This window comes from Coptis chinensis, chromosome 1 (genome assembly GCF_015680905.1).
Source record: "Coptis chinensis isolate HL-2020 chromosome 1, ASM1568090v1, whole genome shotgun sequence".
Classification (NCBI taxonomy): domain Eukaryota; kingdom Viridiplantae; phylum Streptophyta; class Magnoliopsida; order Ranunculales; family Ranunculaceae; genus Coptis; species Coptis chinensis.
The window spans coordinates 82,429,136-82,452,613 of record NC_141456.1 but is presented as its reverse complement, the minus strand read 5'-3'; the positions used below and the strand labels follow the sequence as shown (position 1 = coordinate 82,452,613).

General features: G+C 37.6%; 1 protein-coding gene and 1 long non-coding RNA gene across 14 annotated transcripts; both read right to left on the bottom strand.

Annotated features, from left to right (window-relative positions):
* Positions 1 to 1,320: 1,320 nt before the first annotated feature.
* On the bottom strand, positions 1,321 to 23,386 carry LOC147525471 (uncharacterized). Of its 13 annotated transcripts, none has more exons than XM_086607533.1 (9): positions 23,249 to 23,386; positions 22,767 to 22,842; positions 12,938 to 13,039; positions 12,629 to 12,790; positions 12,467 to 12,547; positions 12,284 to 12,364; positions 2,739 to 3,070; positions 2,529 to 2,649; positions 1,321 to 2,431 (listed from the first exon to the last, which is right to left on the bottom strand). In XM_086607533.1, exons 3-7 carry the CDS (start codon positions 13,011 to 13,013, stop codon positions 3,015 to 3,017), a joined length of 456 nt encoding a protein of 151 aa, XP_086463659.1. In that variant the 5' UTR covers positions 13,014 to 13,039; positions 22,767 to 22,842; positions 23,249 to 23,386; the 3' UTR covers positions 1,321 to 2,431; positions 2,529 to 2,649; positions 2,739 to 3,014. The 13 variants fall into 13 exon arrangements, with proteins under 13 accessions (XP_086463659.1, XP_086463651.1, XP_086463624.1 ...); XM_086607525.1 differs by having other exon boundaries at positions 12,297 to 12,364; positions 23,178 to 23,315; XM_086607498.1 differs by having other exon boundaries at positions 2,590 to 2,649; positions 12,629 to 13,039.
* Positions 4,216 to 4,954, bottom strand: LOC147525472 (uncharacterized). The gene is made up of 2 exons (XR_015221783.1): positions 4,602 to 4,954; positions 4,216 to 4,485 (listed from the first exon to the last, which is right to left on the bottom strand). It is a non-coding gene; the product is annotated as an uncharacterized LOC147525472 (long non-coding RNA).
* Positions 23,387 to 23,478: the final 92 nt, after the last annotated feature.

Here is a 23,478-nt window from a genome sequence, read left to right as displayed (position 1 = left end):
GCACGCACCCGGATATATCCCATGCAGTGGGAGTTGCTTGGAGGTTTATAGCTAACCTTGGCAAACATCATTGGGAAGCGGTGAAACGGATATTGTGTTATTTATGGAGTACCACGGAGACATGTCTATGTTATGGTAGGGGTGTTATGAAGATGAAGTTGAAGTGTTCAACTTCGTCGGGTCTTCTTGCTTGAAGACCATATTGGATGAGCCGAGTGTTTCATTAGTAAATTAGATTTGGATGGAGTTGTTACAATTGAGATGTGATGTGCTTGTAGAATCTCGACAAGTTCCAAGTGGGAGATTGTTGGGTTTGTGGAACCGTCGAGCTTTGCTCCGGTGATGGTAGCGAGGAACTAACAGTTGTGAAACATAGATGGCTGGATTAAGCCAGTTTTTTCACTCTTGGACGGCCCGTCAGCACTGTCCCACCTTTGTGTAGGTTTTTCTCTCCTGCATCAAAGTCAGCCTGATCTGACCAACTTTAAGAAGTTTGGACGGCCCAAGAGAACCAACTGAGATCCATGCACATTTCTTCCTTCCTGTTTCGAAGTCGGCCTGATGTGACCAACCTTGAGAAGTTTGGATGGCCCAGGTGAACCGACCAAAATTCGTCTTGATGAAATATTATGAAATTTTGACAATTTGTCGAAATTTCAATAACCAAATCCACTTTCTCATGAAATTTTCTCCCCACCTATATAAAGAAACTTATGGTTAGGGTTGAGATAACTTTGAGAGGTTCATTTCATGGGTATTGTGGGAGCTCTATTGAGCTAGGGTTCGAGTGAGACCTCTTGTTCTTGATTCTTGATATCTCTTGTAAACTCTCCAATCTTTGCTATAAAGGAAACTTGGCTCTTGTGTGGATGTAGGTAACATTTACCGAACCACCTAAATCTTTGTGTCTCTTTGCATATTTACTTCCTTATTTATTGTTTGCTTGTTATGGGTGATGATAAATTAGTGGCTTTGCTTGTTTGAGTTTGTTGTGATAACTACCAAAGTCTTGGGTGGGTGATTTCCTTGGTGTGATCTCCAAGTTGAAATCATTTGGGATAGAAAGTAGCTAGATTGAGGTGTGACTTTCTAGTGAAATCTCCCAACAATACCAACACTCAAAAGAATTGAATCGTGCTGGTTTCTGTGATTTCAGCAGATGTACCGATATTTTGCAGCATTTTGTACCACTGTCGAAGTATCTAACACAGGTTGCACATTATATAATCCTTGCATAAACCCGCATTATTTTTCACATTTTGAGTATTTGACTATGATGCTCGCCACTACAATAATTGAACACACCAAAACAAAACCACACAAAGAAAGAAGCAAGAATGTCATTCAAGAAAAGAGTTCTGCACAGAGCATCACAGAAAGAAAAATTGTTTCATTCTCATGGAGCTAAATACAAGATCAGAAACCAATAACTTTGTTTTCTGCAGAAACCCAACATCCTTCTCCTGACCCCTTAACAAACTTTCTCAAGTTGTTACCCATTTCCTTAATTTCTTCAATTTTTTTTTTTTGCCATATATCAATGGCCACTACTACCATCACTATGAGCTCAGAACCTGTTTTTCAGTCTTTACTTACAAGAAGAAACTCAATGACTTCACCTTTACTACCGAAAGACCTTCACATCCCCAACTTGAAACAACAAGGCTCAAGTTTCCCAAACAGTGACACATCTTCATTCCCTACAGTTGATCTAGAACTCCTTTTGGTTAATCTAAAAACATAGGTACACCTACAAAACAAAATTACAAAGAGTACTCAACTACAAACTCAATTATGGTTAATCTAAAAGTGAACAGTCATAAAAATCAGTCCTTCAAACTTGCACTTTCTGCTATCGGACCTTCTTGAATTCCTCTTCATTCATCCCACAGTCTATTAAGTCTTTCGCTAGGGCCTTTCTAAGGCAATACCGTTGTCTTGTAAACACAATAGGTTTATGGCTGATAACACAATCATCAAATACAAGTACATACACCCCGCAATTCCATGTATCATTTTGTTTAGCACACTCTACAAACACAATTTCCTAGTCCTTTCCCAACTGCATATCCGGCATACACTTTGTATCGTGCAACAATATGCCAACAAGCAGCAGCACACCTAGTGCCTTCAACTTTGAAATTAGGTCGCTTACTGGTGTTTTCGAAGAATCGTACACATAACATGTCCATGTCAAGAAGTTGAACACAACAAGGACCCAATGTGTGTTATTCCCCATGTTTAACGCCATCATAAACCCGTTTGATTTCAAAACATGTGGCACATCTCCGTTTTCTTGAAGTAAATCTCTGATTGTCATCTTTAGACCGAATGAGAACAACAACCCACATTTTGAAATCTTCTCTTCAATAGTAAGACCTATCTCATGTAGTATGCCCACCACTTGTTCATACAAGTCCAGCAAACGTACCTGTTTTCGAATTAAAACAAAGTAACAAACATATATTTAGCACTTCTCATGCTTGTCAAAACAAAAAAACAAAGGATATGTTCATTTTAACAAATACCGCGAAGAATGTCAGGCAAAATAGTGTAAGCATCAAAACCAGGTGTTGTATGTGGCATTACCATAGACTTCCTTATGTAAGTAATCCACCGCCTAAGCAACTCCAGGTAGGTAGAAATCAACTTCAAACACAATAAAAGTGCTATTTAGATACAGGTTAGCCTAACATATAGCTACGAATAATTACTTAGTAGTTAGGAATACTATAAACCTCATCATTCAGCCATTGTCTGCCCTTGAGAATGTAGAAGGTCGCCAAATCTAATTTTAAATCATTACCATAGTGTATTATATATGTAATCAATACCCTGCCTTTCAGCAATTCCTTCTCCAACCAGTACTCAGTGGCATAATCTTCTGAAGTTCTGCAGTTCACACTTTTATCCCATAGCTTAGCGGCGCAGTTACTTTAGTGCTCTTATTTACGAAGGGTCCTTCTCGCATAACTTTAAAGATTTTTGGAATGCATATACGAGCCACTTCAGTTTCAACTTTTGAAAAATTGTTCCTTTGTGCCACCTTCCTTGCAAGGATTTCTTTCACCTGTTCAAAACAATGGCCAGGTTAAATGCACTGTCTAAATAAGTAAACAAGAATGACAAGGGAATTAATACATTTCTCATACAAAAAATTAATAAAATTAAATAACATATATGAAAAACCTTATCAGGATCCCTTTCAGGATTACTATTGTTCTCTTCAAAACTTTCATTTTCCAATAACTGAACATCATCATTTTCTAGTAACTGAGCACAACAAACTTTGCACAATTAATATTTTCGCTATTATTAATAAATATATAAACCTAAGTTCTAAACAACCAGTACTGGCTAGCCCCTTATAAATCAAATACGAGAATACATTGAGTTTTTCAGAACTTAGGTTTTCAGACCTTTTCTGCATCATTGTTGGTACGTCTCACTTTTGACTTGCCTTTACGGACCGTTCGGATAGCCGTTTGCTTAATTCCACTACCAGTGCCTAATTCTTTTGTCCTCACAGCAATTTCTTTTAGAACATCATCAAGTTTTTTTAATTCTTCTGTATCTTTACCACCCTAATTTTTCCTCACTTGTCCCGACATATTACAGGCCCTCAAAGTAGCCGCTCGTGTCTTTCCACACAAACCGCTTCTATTTGCAATACCTTCATTCTGCATAACCATATAATTGTCACTAAAATAGGTATCTATGGCACCTATATAAACCTAACTTTTAAATCTAGGAGTTGCTTGCCCCTTTACAAGCAAACCAATAATATATTGACTTTTTCAGAAAACCCGCCTTTTCCGGATCATTGTTGGTACGTACCACTTTTATCTTCTCTTTGTGGTCCATCCAGATAGCCGCTCACTTCGTTCCACTACCAATCCCTAATTCCTTTGTACTCACAGAAGCTTCTTTTAGAACATCATCACTACGTTTCACTTGCACTAAATCATCAGTATCTTTACCACCCTCATTTTTCTTCACTTGTCCCAAGATTTTATGGTCCCTCTGGATAGCCAATCGTTTCTTTCCACACAAACCGCTTCTATTTGCAATAACTTCATTCTGCATAACCACATAATTGTCACTAAAATAGGTATCTATGGCACCTATATAAACCTAACTTTTAAATCCAGGAGTTGCTTGCCCCTTTACAATGTCGCAAACTAACAATATATTGACTTTTATCAGAAAACCTACTTTTTCTGGATCTTTCATGGTACGTATCACTTTTGACTTCTTTATGCGGTCCGTCCGGATAGCCACTCGCTTGGTTCCACTACCAATCCCTAATTCCTTTGTACTCACAGAAGCTTCTTTTAGAACATCATCACTACATTTCATTTGCACTAAATCATCAGTATCTTTACCACCCTCATTTTGCTTCACTTGTCCCAAGATTTTACGGTCCCTCTGGATAGCTGATCGTGTCTTTCCACACAAACCGCTTCTATTTGTAGTACCTTCATTCTGCATAACCACATAATTGTCACTAAAATAGGTATCTATGGCACCTATATAAAACTAACTTTTAAATCCTTGTAAAGCAAACCAATCTTTTCAGCGACATTAACCAGAGTACCTACCACTTCTTCAACTGTCATCAAAGCACCATGTTCAACGCCATCAACACCCACATACTCTTAAGAAACACAATTTTTTTTAAAATGATAAAAAGCTTCCTTGAGTGAAGCAACTGCCGGTGATTCCACAATATCTTTCGTATAACCCATTCTCCTCATAACCCACTGCATTTTTCCCCCTCCACTTCTGGTGAAGATAATCGAGTCTTGGTACCGAAGCCCACATGTGGACCATTAAGATCCACAAGATGTTTCAACTATCTCTGCCTTGGAGTTTGTTCAACCGCTGATTTTCGACTTCCAACTGTACTTGGTTTCAGTTCGCGATGAATTCGTATTACCCTATCATCTAAGACCTGCAAAATGATCAAGTACATATTCGAAATACTACTTAATATTTAATAATCTGACCAAACAACAACTTGGAAAGTGAACATAGTCAGGGAATAACAATAATTAACTTACCCCCCGACTTTCACAGAGTATGTCAAGATTAACATAGTGTGTATTAACACTCTTTTCAAGCTATAGGAAGATTAACGCTATTAAGAAATATGACAAAATAAACAAAATCAAAATCAAAAACTTCAGATGACACGGAGGATTGACCACCTCAAGTGCATTTTTCACAGCCAGCTTTTCATTCACACAATCTGGAAGACGTAGCTCTTCTCTCACCACTATAGTCTTCTGATTCTTCAATTTCCCTTCCCAAGTACTACCCTTGTTGTTTTCCTTGGAATATCCACCCATCCTAACAACCAAGGGAAAACATTTTCATCCAGACGATGTGGACCCAAAAAAGTCACACGGAGGAAAATCCAAAGACTAAAGATTATTAAACAGCCATGGAGGGCTGAACTAAAATTAGGTTGGTCCGGAAGTTCTATTTTCTTGTTAAGAGCCTCCAAACTATCCTTAATAACTTCAAATACAAAATAGCCCCCAGGAAACCTATCAAAGGCTACCAAATCATCAGCAACATCCATATTTTGAACACTGACCCCACAATGGCTCGAGGGTATTAGAAAAGACCTTAGAACATACAGCATGTTAAGTCTATAGACATCATTCCAACACTCTGCATCATTGATGGCATTTTTCTTTTCCATCGCCCTAGCTTCTAAAATTTCAACCAGAGAAATCGCACTTTTCTGCTTACTTCCGGGAGCAACATCAAATTACTTTTCCTTAAACTTCGTCGGTTTCTTCTTACACATCCTATAGTACATGTTATCAGGTTGATCGGTAGACAACCCCGTAAAAAGAGCAACATCAGACTTCTTAAAAGTCAAATATGCATCCTTAATTCTTTAAGTCAACTTCAAGACCCACTTCTTCAACACTTCCAAAATAGTCTCTCATGGGTAACAAGTTCGGACATCCTTGGTTCCTCATCTGCAGAACCAACCTGACTAGGAACTGCAAATGGATACGCATTCACCAAAAACCCAAAAAGAGACGAACTCAATTCAACTGCTTCTTGCGGTTCTAATGTATCAAAGAAATCCCTTTGTAATTTTGACAAACTGCAACGTGCCCATAATAATATAATTTTCCCTGCATCTTGCCCTGTATTTTTATCCTCCTTTTGATGGCCCTTCTTCTTAGGGCTAATGTACTTTTGCGCCTCTTTTTTCTTCATCCTAGAAGAAAGCAAATATAAACAGCGAATATAAAATTTAGGCAATCTACCATAAACCAGAGATTTAGTCCACCATATATGTATACAGTAAAACCTCATTTGCAAACAAAAATACGAAAAAATTGGTAGTAAGGAGAACAATTCATAAAGAGTATTCTTAAGTAGAATTCTCGTGCTAGGGTAGAACAAAATTGGTAAAACACTATATGAAAAACTAAATCAAGATTAAACTAAAGCCCCAATCAACTGACACTAAATTCCAAACAACACAATCTTCAAACATACCCATCTATAAAACATGTAAGGGTACATTAAACATCTCAAACTAAAAATGAAACAAATTAGGTTGTGAGGAAAACAGTATTACCTGTCAGTTTAGGAACTACAAATAAGACTTTATTAGTGCTACACTATGAAACTCAAAATTCAAATGAAAGTCAAGTCTTTCACACTTCACAGCTAATGGGGTTTAATTTTGGATTCCAAAATCAAAATACAATTTTAGTTTAATATTAGGGTTCAATTATCGGTTACTTGGGTTGAAAAAATAGTTGAAATCCGATTCAATTACTTGGTATTCAATTCCTAAGAAAAAGGTGACTCTCCAAAAAAAAGGAAACTCATAAATTTCAGCATGTTCCCCCTAAAAATATATATATTCACGTGCACTGGATGCATATTAGACTAATTAGCAACAACATCATATCAAAGATTCAAGGGTCCGAAGATTCAAAGTTAAACGATAGTTTCAAGTTGCTGACGTCACCATTACAAATAGTGACAACATGTGCCTTGATCTTGGAAATCCATCGAACGGCTGTTAAAGAGCCGTTCCAGACAAGCTTATAAGGGAAGCTTCTCCCTTCACAACATGAAAACCAAGGCTTCAAACACTTCTAATACTTTTTCGATGGCTTCTGCTTGGATGTTCAAAACTACCGAAGATGGTAAAGCTTCACTTACTTTGAAAACTCAACTTACTCAAGATAATGCAATTCCCCCAATCAATTCTTATGTTGGTGTGGTAAGAGGGTCTAAAACCTCATTTAATTCCTCTATTACCTTCTATTTACTGTTATGGCCAAATACAATATTCTTTACATTTTATTTTCAGCTCCCTTTTCATTTTCAAATAACATTTGACTACATTCGGCTAATAGGTCACATGTCAGATCTGTGAATCAAGGAAACACACTGCACTTGATTGCAAATGCCTTAATACCCGTTGCCACAAACGAACATTACAATTGTTTTATGATACCACGTTATGGAGTTTATGAAAATGGTGGAGTGCACAAGTTTTTGATATGCTCCAACCCTCGCTGCAATGGATTCCAATAACTACATGGTGATTTGGATGCTTGTTATTGTGGTGAAACAAATCACTAGATAGGCGTATGTCCTTACAAAGAAATCCCCTATCTAAGTGGTTGTCAAGGGGAGAGGGAATGTACCGAGATGTTGCCAAACTTGGCTGGAAGAGAGCTTACAATGCTTAAATGTGAACTTTGTGGGCAGAGTGAGATGGTTAGGCCACTGGTGGAGAAGCTTAAGAACTTGTCTGTTACTGTTAATGTAAGAGTTGAGTGATAGAAAAGGTTTTCAAATAACAGTTTATTATGGATTCCGGTTTCTTATGCATGTTCTTCAAATCAACATTGTAGTGTGGTTATACGACAATGTAGTATGGTTATACTGCAATTAAACAATAACATAATCAATTTTTTTTGTTTTTAGCAGTCCTAATCAAATAGCCTAATCAATCAAGTACATTTTTTAGTCCTAATGGGAAGATCTATATACTTATTCTCTGTCTCTTTGGGAAATGGGGAACGCAGGTCCCCATAACTAAACACACACCCTAATACCATTTCGTCACCACACCTTCAGTTAATAATAGGGTTAAATAATAAATCCACCACAAGTTTAGGTACAACAAAAGTTCCTAAGAAGCACTATACTACCCGCAATGTAGTAGTCCAATACGAGAATGAATGGATGAAGTACGTAGTGGATAAAAGCGATCATGGTGTAAATACTACCCACTGTAACCCTTACATCTCCCTACACGAGCTTCTGTTGCATTCCAAAAAATTCTTCTGTTACCTCCAAAACATGATACTAATTACACCAAAATTAAACAACATTACAAAAGGCGAAATAAGACAACTACAACATCACATGGGAAAATTTTTGTCCGTTGCAGGAACGTTGGAAGGACATACAGTGGCACCCTTGTCATCAACAAAATTCTTACAAGTACTTTTGTTGTGCCCTTTCTCTCCGCACAAGGTGCAATGTCTTTCCTGCTTTGGCCCCTTCCGTGATGGCCAAAACTCCATCTTCACAGTCGGGGGACGACCTGCTTGACATTTTCCTTTAGGTGGTAAAAGGCGCTCATCGTCACATTCGATGTCCCATTGCTCCCTACTAGGAATTCCTTTCCACACCTCAACGTATGTCTGCTTCCACATGTCTGTTGTCAAGTACTGATCAACAAAAGTGTGATATGTCCCACCTCTCCCGCTATGGTGATTGACATTGATGGCTTTGCATGCATACAGACACAGGATACCCATCTGTTGGAACCACCCACAAGAACACTCCCTTTTCACAAGATCAACAACGAACTTTTTGCCTTTGGTCAAGAGAATGTCAAATGTGTTGTCCAAATACCGATTTACTGAAAAAGTCATTGACCTGCTAATGTTATCACGCAAAAGAGAAGTGGCAAGTGGTGTTAAGCTTTCAAATTTCAAGGACCACGCATCTGCAATAGTATGGAATTTGCATAAATGAACTCCCAAATTCGTTCTTATTTCATCAACAAGAACAATCACGGGACATGAACGGTCATCCACAATCATTGCATTCCAGCTTTCAACGTGATTTTTATATATAATGTCATACCGCTTCACTTCACTAGCACAAAAAGCCAACTTTTCTAGAGGTTTCTTAGTTAGCATATCAAATGCAGGTTTGCACATGGACATCAATTCCATCATCACCGCACGGTGATGCCACCTTACCATTGTTGTTGCAGCTGCTTTAATCTTCTTCGAAACATTATATGTGCATTTCGCAAGGTTCTTACAAATGTGGCTCATGCAGTACACATGTTTCGCGTTTGGAAACACCAATGAAATTTTACACTGGAGACTTTGGTGCCTATCGAGATGATGACAAAGGGAATGTCGAACCCAACAACACTCCTACCCAAGCATCCCAAAAACCATTCCCAAGTTTCATTGTTCTCTGCACTAACTAGGGCAAAGGCAATAGGGAAAACATGCCCGTCACCGTCAACGCAGATGGCTAAAAGAAGGCAGCCAGATGATCTGCCTTTCAAATGGGTTCCATCAACTTCTATGTGTGGCCGACAAGTATTTCTGTAACTCCTAATGGTAATCCCGTACATCCAAAAAAAACACTTGAATCGATCCGTATGTGCCACTCGATGAATCTCTGTGTAACAGCCAGGATCAACTTTCTTCAACTCTTTACAGTAAGTGCTAAGTAGCTAATAAGACTGACCAAAACTACCATCGATCTATACACATAAACAATTATTATGTAGTCAACGATAACAAAAACATTATTTTGAAATTGATTGTGGAAAACGAAAAGCACAATGTTTAACCTTAACTCATACCTCCTATAGAGCCCTCTCCTTTGCCCTCCACATTGTTTTGTAACTCAACTCAACATGCTTAGAATTCTTAACCACCTGAATAAGGTGGTTCACCTTCAGGGCTCCTGTCGTCCCTAAGAATATCAATTACAACCTCCGCAACAAAACCACTCGAAGCCTCCCGATTGAATTCCCCTACACACCTACCACATTTGTGGACTTTGAGAACACTCCTCACAGTCCACTCATATGAACCTTTATTAGTGTTGCAGTACACATGAAAAGGACAAATTTTTCTTGAACTTGTATCAAACCCTTTACATCCGTATTGGACCCTCTGCCAATCCTTCTTTGCCTGCTTCAAAAGTTCGAAATTAGAAATTATTGCGTAATTCTTCATGTGGAAAACAAACAAATTGCAATGGGGAAACACCATACCCACAGTTAGCAGTGCGTAGTCATAGGGTTTAAATTATGTGTTAGGTGCATGTTGGCGGTGATCGTTATGCTCTGAGTCTTTATCAAATCGTTCCGCCCCATCCCCTTTCCAATGCCTCTTCATTCCCCTCCCCTCTTCAAATATTCTACCGGTACTCCCCGCACCAATACTTTGATCTCCAACCTCCCTTACGTTCAACAACAGTTGAATTGCTCCTAATTATAGTACCACCCATAACGGTGTCACTCTTATTTGCCTCATGTATTCCATCGCCATCAATCCCAGCATCAGTACAGTCCACATCAAATCCATCACTCTGCGTTCCATCCACATTTGTACCATTTTTGGAATCACCACCACCGCAAATTCCAAACAAGGGATCTGTATCTTCACGCATGCTATCACTGTTGTACACCTCGTCCTAATTAGTATCCTTCCAATTGTTCACACTATTTGTGTAATCCCGGGGCTCATTCCGGCCCTCGGTACTATCTCCATTACCATCGGTCCGGTCCTTAGTGCACTCACCACCACTTCCCTCTACACTTGAATCTTTTGATGAAACGCTACTACTATCGCTAACATTCTCAATCATTGACTCCCTATTCTGAATTTCACTATTGTCGCAAATAACCTGATCATGTAACTCCTGTGAATATCCTTCCACAGCCACTTCAGTCACCCAGTCCCCTCCATCATCCCTAAAGATAACTTTGCTCTGTTCTATTAGTATCATCAGTTCTCTAAAACTCGGTATACACAATTCACTTCTCCTAACTTGGACTTCATCTTTCTTAGGTATATACACATCATCCTCCCTTTCCCCTTGGCTATGAATTTCCATAGGAACAATTTCACTACCCAACTCAGCAACGATTACTTTCTCAGTCGATATTTTAGGAATAACAAGACTGAAGATACTGGGTTCTGCCTCCACGTCAACTAAGTCACTGTCCTAAATTCTAATTCATGTTTCCCAGGTATATATACACATCATCCTCCCCTTCCGCCTTACTGTGAATTTCCATGGGAACAGTTTGAGTTCCCATCCCAGTAACTACTACTTTCTCAGTACCTATACTGGGAATAACAAGATTGAAGATACTCGGTTCTGCCTCGACCCGGATGGTGCTTGGGCTACAACCAACCACTTCTACATCATTAGTATCAGGCACAAGCTCAATATTGCCATTAGACGTGTGATGCACATCTGAAGCTTCTTCAATACCTTTATGAATAGTTATTTGTCTCAGCACATACTAATATATTAGTTAAACAATAACAGGTCTGCCACAATGTGAACATATCAGTGCCTACATCCTCATCATCTTCAGCCACATAATAATTTTCACCCAATTCGGTTTTGGGGACCATAGAGGGAAATAAATTGTCCCCTCCCATAAAATATGATCCTTCATTACTACCTGAAAAACACACATTGTATAGTTATTTCTGCCCACTACAAAACTATGTTGTTAATACAATTTGGCACAACCAAACTTACCGACAATAAATGCTTCATCTACATCACGTTCGGGTACAAAAAACAGATCGCATTCGTCGGTTATGTTTTCTACTCCATATGGTATAGGGTTTGTTGCAACATAATAATTCGTTACATAAAAACAACAAAAACTTCATATTATCTTTGCACACATAGCTTCTTCCAAAATTTACTTCTGAATCATTGCGACTATGTGTTTGCATCCATCCACCTTTCCTTCTGTATACAAGACAAATCGACAATGTATAGAAGCATTGCGACGAAGTAATTTCAATTTGATCAGGCTGCCTAATCGACAATGTACGAACAAATGCCGACAAAGTAATTGCAAAGTAAATCGACTGTCTAAAACTCAATTTGATGCGATATATATAGATCAACTGTGCTCATATTCACGATGAACATATCAATTTACGTCTTGTCAATTTATCATATCAAAAATTCTTAAATATTTTCAACTACTTACCACCAACACCTACATCATCCGACAGCTCAACACAAGATGCACCAACGTCTCTTTTACTCCCACTCAATGGTCCAACCCTAACTGCAAAAACAAACTCAAATTGGTTTCTCTAAAACATTCTCAAAAACATTACCTTGCAAAGGGCTAAAAAAGTGTACAAATTTCTTTGATCAAACAACTTACCATCGGGGGTGTCGTTCCCAATATCTACTCTGTCTTCTTCAATAAACTCCCGTACAACCACTTCGGTGGGTTTGTCAATATCTGCCAAAACACTTTTTAAATTAATTTACGACAAATAAAGACAAACTAAAATAGAATAAGGGGGAGGGGCGAGGCCATTACCATCTCTCATTTTATTCATGTACACAGGGGAAGCACATGAATGTATGACTTCATCATACTCATCCATCAAATCACTTCTTTCTATTCTAGAAATCAGAATTCGTAATTCTCTCATCTTTTTACACCTCATCGACTCAATCATTTCCTTGTAGTCATCCACATCTTCAACAGTGCACGGATGGTTGTAAACCAAAAAACAGAACTTCAGTGGTTTAATTTTGCTTATTTTCTCAAGAAGTATAATGAAATCGTCCAATGGACACTTCACAAAACAACTTCGAAGCTTCGTTACCCCACCGGAGTACCTACCATTACCACCAGTATCATCTGCTTCGAATTTTCCATCATAATTGCATAAGAATTGAAAACTTTCCTCCGTCACCATTTCCACCTATCCTGGAGAACCTCCACCTGAGACATAAAAGGAAATGAAATAATGAAATAACGTTGAAATAAAGACTCAAACTGTATTAATCTCCATAACTGTAATTAGACACCAACAAAACCAAACGCGAACGACAGTGTAAGAGAACTACAAAACAACAACTTAACTAAATACTGAACTTAATAATTCACCTATAGAATCACTCAAACTTTGACCTACAATTCACTGAAACTTTTAGACGACAAATTAAATGCATGGACGAATAGCTAAAAATAAATGCAATAACGGCTTTGTATAACCTACCTAGTGTTAGGAATATACAACTTAATTGTACTTACTCTTTACCAATTACCAAACTATACAAATCTTTTGTCTTGTACGTGTCTTGTACTTCTTAGTTAAATCCAAACCTAGTGTAGATACATTATGTCCTTAACACAAATTTTCCCCCTCACGGTGCTTGAAGGTTGATGGAAAATTGTCTCCCAAGATAGAACGGATTTCCTTCTATAGAAAGCTAGCACTTCAATTTTATAGAATCAACGAACACAACATAGTGTTTGACTAAGAACAGGGGGAGAAGATAGAACGGATTTCCTTCTGTGTGATCTGGTGTGTCTTTCTCTCCAAATTCATCCACTATTTATAAGTGAGTGGTGCCTCTTTGAAACAACACAGTGACTCTTGGGAAAAAGTAAGCAACTCTTTGAAAAGTCACATGTTTCGAAAAGACACACCATTTTGGCATAAAACATTGTTTCGAACCAATGCCTATTTCGAAAGGTCACACCTTTTCGGCATGATGCACTGTTTCGAACCAGTGCACATTTCAAAAGGTCGCACCTTTTCGGTATAATGCACTGTTTCGAACAAGTGCATCTTTTTGAAAAGGTTTTTCTCATTTTATGTACTGTTTCAAGATAAACCCATTTCATCTCAAGTGGGGTAACTTGGGAGACAAATTACTCATTTAAATCTCAGTAGACTTCATTTTGTAACAATCCCCCACATGAATGAAAATTTGGCTTCTTCTATCATAAACATCGGATTTCTATTCTTTTACAAATGAAAAGATACCGCATCAAGTCAAGTAGCATGGGAGGCCTTGAACTTGCCTTAGTGAAAGACAATCGGATTTAATTGGACGATCAGTAGACTTCAATTAATGTCCTTGAACTGTCAGCCGTTTGTATAAATCTAGACAATCATCTTCATGCAGTACCTTCTTAAATACTGTTGGTTCTCACGTTTGTGTTTATTTTGGCCTTGAATACTTCTTGGTTTCAGAGAGTGCTTTTGAGACATTTGCCTTAAAATTCTCATAGAAGCGGCCTCACTTCACGCTCACATAGGTGATTTCTATAAAGAGTATCATGCAATACTCCATTTAGATAACATAACTTTCCAAGATATAGTAAATCATTAAAAGCTTGACTTATTCTGGGTCTCGCGGCAGATATACACTGTCTTATATAAGAATGGGTTAGAGTATAATAATATTACTCTCCAGTGCTAACTGAGTCACAAACATAATTCAGTTGGCCCATTGAACCTAGATCTTGGGATCTCCAGTCAACTAGGTTGGTTTTTCCATTATAATGACTCTTGGTTGATTATCTCAAAGGCTTTAAACCCATTCCCCTTGATAATCTTTCCACTTGCTCTCTTGTTAAACCTTTTGTAAGCGGATCCGCAATGTTATCTTTTGACCTTACATAGTCAATTGAGATAACTCCATCTGAGAGTAATTGTCTAACGGTGTTATGTCTACGACATATGTGTCGAGACTTCCTGTTATACATGCTACTGCGGCTCTACCAATAGCGATTAGGCATCACGGTGTATATACCTTTGTTGGCACAAGTTTTGATTTGGAATATCCTCTAAGAAATTTGAAGCCACTCGCTTCTTCTCGGCCTTGTCAATGCAATGAATAATTCGATTCCATAGTGGACCTCACTATGCACATTTGTTTTGAGGATTTCCAAGAAACGGTGCACCTCAAGTGTAAAGACATATCCACTTGTGGACTTTGAGTCTTTAGTGTCAGATATCCAATTAGCATCGCGATACCGCTTCTAGAAGCGGTTTGGATATCTTGTATAGTGTATACCAAAATTCTGAAAGTATACTTTAAGTATCCCAAAACTTCATGATATGGCGATCAATGATCTCTGCCAGGATTACTCGTATATCAACTTAGCTTGCTCACAGAGTATGCCATGTCAGGCCTTGTACAATTCATGACATACATTAAACTACCAAGTATACGAGAGTACTCTAGTTGAGATATGCTATCTCTAGTATTTTTGACTAAATGAAGATTTACGTCAGCTGGTGACCTTTTTGGTGTGATGTTATATTTTTTGAACTTTTCAAGAATCGTCTCAATGTAATGAGATTGTGATAGAACAAGTTCATCCTCTGTCCTAGAAATCTTAATTCCTAGGATAACATCAACGACACCTAAATCTTTCATGTCAAACTTACTAGACAACATTTGTTTGGTAGATTTTATGACATCCATATTACTATCCAAAATTAGCATATCATCTACATAGAGACAAACAATGACACATCCCTTTTGAGTGCTTTTGACATAGACATACTTGTCACACTCATTTATTTTGAACCGTTTGACAACATTGCATTGTCAAATTTCTCATGCCATTGCTTAGGTGCTTGCTTTAATCCATATAAGGATTTAACAAGCTTGCAAACTTTCCTTTCTTGTCCAGGAGCAATAAACCATTCAGGTTGTTCCATGTATATTTCTTCATCTCGCTCACCATTCAAGAATGCCGTTTTTACATCTATTTGATGTATCTCAAATCCATGTATTGATGCTATTGATATTAGCATCCTTATGGAAGTTATTCTTGTAATTAGAGAATAAGTGTCAAAATAATCCAATCCTTCCTTTTGTCTAAAGCCTTTAACCACAAGTCTAGCTTTATTCTTGTCGATTGATCCATCAGTCTTAAATTTCTTTGCGAATATCCACTTATATTCCAAAGTCTTGGAACCTGGTGGTAAATCTACCAATTCCCATGTATGATTTTGCATTATAGATTCAATCTCGCTATTTATTGCTTATTTCCAATGAGTAGCTTCTGGAGATGACATTGCCTCCTTGAACGTTTGAGGATTATTTTCCAACAAGTATGTTAGAAAATCAGGTCCAAAAGACGTTGACATTCTTAACATTCTGCTACGTCTAGGTTCCTCCTCAATTTTTCTTTGTGTAGGATGGTTACTAGTTGTAGCGTCTAAAGTTCTCTTTGTTGAACTTGGCTCTATACACATGTTATACGGAAATGTATTTTCAAATAATGAAGCATTCCTTGACTCAATAATTGTATTAACATGTATATCTTGAATCTCTGATTTATGAACGAGAAAATGATATGCACTACTATTGTTTGCATATCCAATGAATACACAATCAATAGTCTTGGGTCTTATCTTCACCTTCTTAGGTTTAGGGACTTCCACTTTAGCAAGACACCCCCACACTTTTAAGAATTCGTAGGAAGTCTGATAACCTTTCCATAATTCGTATGGTGTTTTAAGCGTCTTCTTGTTAGGAATCTTGTTGAGAATGTAATTGGCAGAAAGCAAAGCTTCTCCCCACAAATTCTGGGGTAAACCAAAACTTAACAACATAGCATTCATCATCTCTTTTAGAGTTCGGTTTTTGCGTTCCGCAATACCGTTTGATTGAGGTGAATAAAGAGCTATAGTTTGATGAATGATTCCATGTTCAGAACAAAAACCTTCAAAAGGTGATTCATATTCACCTCCTCTATCACTCTTTATAACTTTAATCTTTTTGCTTAGTTAATTTTCAACTTCATTTTTATAGTGTCTGAACACTTCAATTGCCTCATCTTTACTTCTCAACAAGTAAACATAACTATATCTAGTGCTATCGTCAATAAAAGTAATGAAATACTTTTTACCACCTCTTGTTTCACGTATTTAAGATTACATATATCTGTGTGTATTAAATCTAAAGGTTCAGTACTTCTTTCAATGGAATGAAAGGATGATCTGGTCAACTTGGATTCTACACAAGTTTCATATTTATGGTGTGGGTCTATTTTTATCTTTGGTATATAGTCCAAATTAATTAATCTACGCAAAATATCATAATTAACATGTCCTAATCTACCATGCCATACAATGAAGACTCAATCAAGTAAATAGAAGATTCAACTTTATTGGCACTCTTTAGCACAATAGTAAAACAAGATATCCTAAAGAGCCGATCTTGAAGATAGCCCTTACCTACGAATACATCATTCTTAGTTAGTACAAATTTATCAGAAACAAAGACATAGTATATCTACACTAGGCTCGGATTTAACTAAGAAGTACAAGACACATACAAGACAAAAGGTTTGTATAATTTGGTAATTGGTAAAGAGTAAGTACAATTAAGTTGTATATTCCTAACAACTTAAGACAGATTTTCCCCCTCACGGTGCTTGAAGGTTTATGGAAAATTGTCTCCCAAGATAGAACGAATTTCCTTCTATAAAAAGCTAGTACTTCAATTATATAGAATCAGCGAACACAACATAATATTTGACTAAGAACAGGGGGAGAAGAGAAATATCATAACTCTGTGTGATCTGGTGTGTCTTTCTCTCCAAATTCATCCACTATTTATAGGTGAGTGGCGCCTCTTCGAAACAACACAGTGGCTCTTGGGAAAAAGTAAGCAACTCTTTGAAAAGTCACATGTTTCGAAAAGACACCATTTCGGTATAAAGCACTGTTTCGAACCAGTGCCTATTTCGAAAGGTCACACCTTTTCGGCATGATGCACTGTTTCGAACCAGTGAACATTTCGAAAGGTCGCACCTTTTCGACATAATGCACTGTTTCAAACAAGTGCATTCTTTTGGAAAGGTTTTTCTCACTGTACGTACTGTTTCAAGATAAACCCATTTCATCTTAAGTGAGGTAACTTGGGAGACAAATTACTCATTTAAATCTCAGTAAACTTCATTTTTCTAACACCTAGTACACAGAAGATTTTCACCAATGGTTGTTCAGAAATTGAAGAAGATGCTTCCCTTCTTTAATGAACTCTCTAACTTATTTTTCCTCTGAGGAGTAGTGTGTGGTCAGAGAGTACACTTTTCGGAAAATGTGTATTTAATTTTTTTCAATATTTTTCGATTGTTTGCTTCCTTTAGAGAGAGAGAGAAACTTTACATGCATTAAATGCATGAAAATTATACAACTGGTGAAAGGTATGTTTTGTAAATAAAGTGTTTTCTGAGGTTACTTATTTAAGGGGTATTATTTGTAAATTTGAAAACCGCTTGGTCAACGAGGCCAAACCATGGTTAACGACATCCGGTATTTGAATAAATGGTCAATTGGTGGTATGGCAATAATAAATAGTCAACATCCATTTATTTAACAGTCCCAACCTTTAAAGCTTCTTTACCTGTCTTGGATCTTAAATCAATTATTGAAGCTTGCAAGCATCACAGTCCTATCAGGCAGGAACTATGGATTGCAGCCTCAGTTCAACTCATGATAGGCATATGGAAAACCAGAAACAAGATTTATTTTGAGGAGCGAACTCTGAATATTTAGTTACTGAAGAAGGACATTATGGTGGGGATAAACATTGTTGGTCATCTGGCAACAGGTACCATGTTCAACACGGTTGATGACCTAGCACTTCTATCTTTATTGAATATATAAAAGGAAGAACCAAACCAGCAAATAGAATAAGAGAAGTTTCTTGGGTACCCCCTGACCGATACATAGTAAAGGCTAACACTGATGGCTCGGCCATTGGAAATCCAGGAATAGCAAGAGCAGGAGTGATTTTCAGGGACTACAAAGCTGAGCTTTTAGGAGTACTTGTGCATGGACTGGGAGTAGTTACTAACTTCGAGGCAGAATGTAAAGCCATAGTACTTGCAGTAGAAATGGCAGCTGATAAGAGATGGAGAAAACTGTGGATTGAGAGTGACTTAATGGCGATGATTCTGTCAGTTAAAGGACAAACTCTCCCCTGGCACCTAAAATCAAGATGGAAGAGAGCGGCTTCACAAATGGAACAATGGTGGATCTCTCACACTTTGAGAGAAGCTAACTTGGCGAAGCGATCACCGCCAAAAGGGTGCTCTATTGAATTCAGGAGACTGTCTTTGGTGAACTACTAGACCAGTGTTTGTCCCAGCTATAGAAACTCCATTCAGGACGTACTACAGATTTGATTAGACATTAGCTCAAGTACTTTTTGTTTTAAGAATCATGTAACACCAAGTCTCTCGATGTAACATTCTTTCCACTATATCAATAATATATCCTTATATGGGTGCAAAAAAAAAAGAATTTGCAGAAAGAAGTTACATACATATTGTTCCAAAGTATCAATGTACAAGGAACCTATTATTATACCATTATATAGTTCTCAGATGATAAACAAGCCATCTCAAGCATGACCACGTCTGGGGTGAAATATTCACTGTTAGTCTCACTTTTTGGTGTGAAATATTCGCCATCACTCTCAATCATATTTCCAGCATTCGCCAAGTTACCATCACTTTATGCTCACACTTGAATCTGCATACTTGAATCTAAAGGATGGATCATAAAATGGGTTGGGAGGCCTCGTGACTTCTATTTCTCCCTCAAGTAACTTCACCACTGTGCTCATTGAAAGTCTGTCTTCTGGCACATGTTAAACACACCATAGAGCAACCATAGACATTCTTTTGGCCTTTTCTCTATCTTTCTCCTCAATGTTGTGTCCTGGGAGAAGCTCTTCTAACTCCCCTTTCTCATATTTGTTCCAAAGTTGTAGAGGAAACCTGATGTAGATTAAACTGGCGGAAGCTTTAGTTTATCAAATCTACTCTTAAATTAAACAAAACAACTAAAACTAAAACAAATCTTTATTCCTTTCTGAAATATTCTCAATAACACAACTCCTCAGAACCTTAATTACAAGCACGTTACTTATACTAATCCTAAAAACTATAAACCAATAGTAACACGACATGTGTCAACAACTAAAATAGAATAACTAAACTAATGGGCTCACAACCCATGGGCTTTGACCATACTGATGTCCACATCACTCTCCCCATGTTGAAGAAGCTTGTACACAAGCTTGTTGACATAAAAACCCACCAATATGCAAAAGCTCTTCAAACTTGTATACGTCACCCTCCCGAGATTTTGAGGAATTCGACCTCGAATCTTGCCCAAATATCGGCTCAAACAAATAACATGATACCACAATACTGCTAGTACTCCTTTCTTGAAACACAACGAATACTGGAAGTCACGAAGTATGCGTTGAAGTGTTTTGTAGCTGCGACCAAAAACCTTCTCAAAATTGGTTAGAAAAGGATCAATATAACCACCAAATTGTGCTTGCTGAGTTGGATGAATAAGACCTTTATATATTTGGTCAGCAGGACGTCTTTGTTGCAATGGAAGGTGATGAACCTGCTGATTTCGTTTGTTATCATGCTCAAAACATGACACAACATGATTAAAATGTTCACAAACTAATGGAGGAACCTCGACTGGATGGTCATACCGGAACCATTGTTCAACTCGTTTCTAGCCTGCTGTTGCAGCTGTATCAGTAAGATCTGGGTGAGGAGTCAAGTGACCAGACCGAACATCAAAAGGATGTAGTGGTTGGTACTGGTCTGCAACCTGTTCTAGCAAGACAATATCTGTGGGTGCTGGAATTACTGTAATGTCTGCAGGTGTAGTAGTAGTGACCAAGGTAGGAGGCGAGAGTACTGTAGTCACAATAGGTGCACCCACCACTTCAAGACCATGTGACGCTGGAGGCTAGTAGTCTGTAACCTAGAAAATTCTTGTTGAGGATAGCTTGGCATAGGCGCATATCCCAGATTAGAGTTAGGCGCATACTATGGCACAGATTGATACTGACTAGGATTCCAAGACTGATAATAAAGAGAATAACCCTGATACATCATCTGCTGCTGATAGAGATATGGATAATAGCCAAATGGCATAGAAACTGGCGGTGTCTGAAAACTTTGAGAAGGCGCCATTAATGGTGGAACCTGTGATGGCTGCTGAAAAGGTAAACTAATTTCTGGAGAAACCCTAAAATTTTGTTGTTGGGCAGCTAGAAGTGCATTCAAGGTTTCTTGCATAGCTTCAAACTTGGCATTCAAACCCTGATAATTTTTTTCTAGGTGTTCCATCTCTGGTTTCTTGATATACGGCATAAAAATTAAAACTTTGATCTTGAAAGAAGACAAAGACAGAAAATTAAATTTCGAATGAACAGTAACGCGATGAATAGTAATGCATGAATAGTGTTCCGATGAACAGTGTTTCGTGAACAGTACCGATGAACAGTAACATGAAAAATTAAAACGAATAAGAAAAAGGAAAATTGGATTTTAATCAGGAACGATTCGTGCTCCGATACCAAATGATGTAGATTAAACTGGCGGAAGCTTCAGTTTATCAAATCTACTCTTAAATTAAACAAAACAACTAAAACTAAAACAAATCTTTATTTCTCTCTGAAATATTCTCAATAACACAACTCCTCAGAACCTTAATTACAAGCCCGTTACTTATACTAATCCTAAAAACTATAAACCAATAGTAACACAACACGTGTCAACAACTAAAATAGAATAACTAAACTAATGGGCTCACAACCCATGGGCTTTGACCATACTGATGTCCGTATCAAAACCACTCTAGTCTCTCGTAGTTAGCCCAATTCCTCTGCCTCCCCACAATTTCGAATAACATACTGCCAAAGGCATAAACATCAGACTTGGAAGTTACTCCATATGACATCATTACCTCTGGGACCATATAACCCATGGTTCCATGAACTAATGGCGTTGTGGCATATAAGTTATATCCCTGTCATAACATAGCTTCGACAATCCAAAATCTGCAACCTTAGGACAAAATGTTGAGTTGAGTAGAATGTTAGCAGGCTTTATGTCGTAATGGATTACCCTCTCTTCACAACCGTTGTGCAAATATGAGATTCCCTTTGCCGTCTCAATAGCAATATCGTACATCTTCTCCCAATCTAGCTTATGGTTATTGTCAAATAAAACCTGTTCCAGAGATCCATTCTCCATGTATTCATAGACAAGTGTTTTACTGTTGTCATCAAAACAAAATCCAAAGAGTCTTACTAAGTTTCTATGGTAAATGCTTCCTAGTATTCTCAACTCAGCCTTAAATGCCTCTTCTACCACCTTGTATGAAGTTCCATTTACTACCTTAACAGCCACTTGCAATCCACTGGGAATCTTCCCGTTGTATACCTTTCCAAAGCCACCATAACCTAAATGACTAGAGAAATTCCAAGTAAAGCTCTTCAGTTGTTTACCTGAGAATCATATTGGTTTCTCTCTTGCCATTTCACTTAGAAATTTCTCCATTTTTTCGGAGTTTTTCTTTTCTCTTCACTTTATTTTTGTCACAACTTCAAAACTTTAACAAGTTTCTTACTGAGCAAGCTCTTATCTCTGGAATTCTGTGGAAAACAGCCTCCAAAACAACTTTGATAAGTTTGTGGACTTGCCTCATTTAACTTATCATTCAACACAATGTCTTGGGCTTCGCTTTCCCCATCGCTCTCAGAGGCTGCAGCTCCAACGTGGGATACAATATTCACCATGATGGACGCTTGTAACTAAACTACAGAAGGACAAAATATGATACTTACATATTCAGAAGAGGAAATTGTACCTGGAAGAAAAATTGCCACAATGAGCATAAGCTGAAGTATATCCTTCTTGTCAATCTATGGCTCACATAGGCATCGCTGCGAAAATCAATATAATTAAGAGTGCAAGATAAAAAGATTAACAATATAAAGACCTTGAAATGATCAAATCATGTTTAAACAATCGGCTGTCTAAAGTTTACTGCGTCATATATTGTTTCTAGCTTCTCCTTCTCAACCATTCCCATTATTAGATCTTGGAATCTTGAAGTAATAATTGAGATTTTCAAAAACAAACAAATAACAATATTAGATTAAATCCAAGTCATGCACTACTCAATACTCATGCTTCTATTTTCCATTGTTTAGATTATTGCCATTATTTTTGCTCAAGGAAAAAAGAGGTTATTTCTCAAATAAGGACAAGCTTTTACCCGGAATGAATAGAATTTGCAGAGTTTTCAGTAAAATTTCAAAATCATTTATGCTCACTAATCTCGTCTACCTGTAAAAACAAAGGAGAATACCAGTAATCTCTGTTTCTTCTCATATTTTTTTTCTGCTCGATGGGGAATTTCTACTTGACTTCCGATGTCACCATCATATTTGCGTGTGTACCCCACGTGTAATATGTGCGATTGGCAGGCCGGTTTGGGTTCGACATTTCAACAGGCGAGTCATCTTTACTTGGTCATAAAGTCAAGTGTACTAATAATGCAATTGGGCAGTAACGAT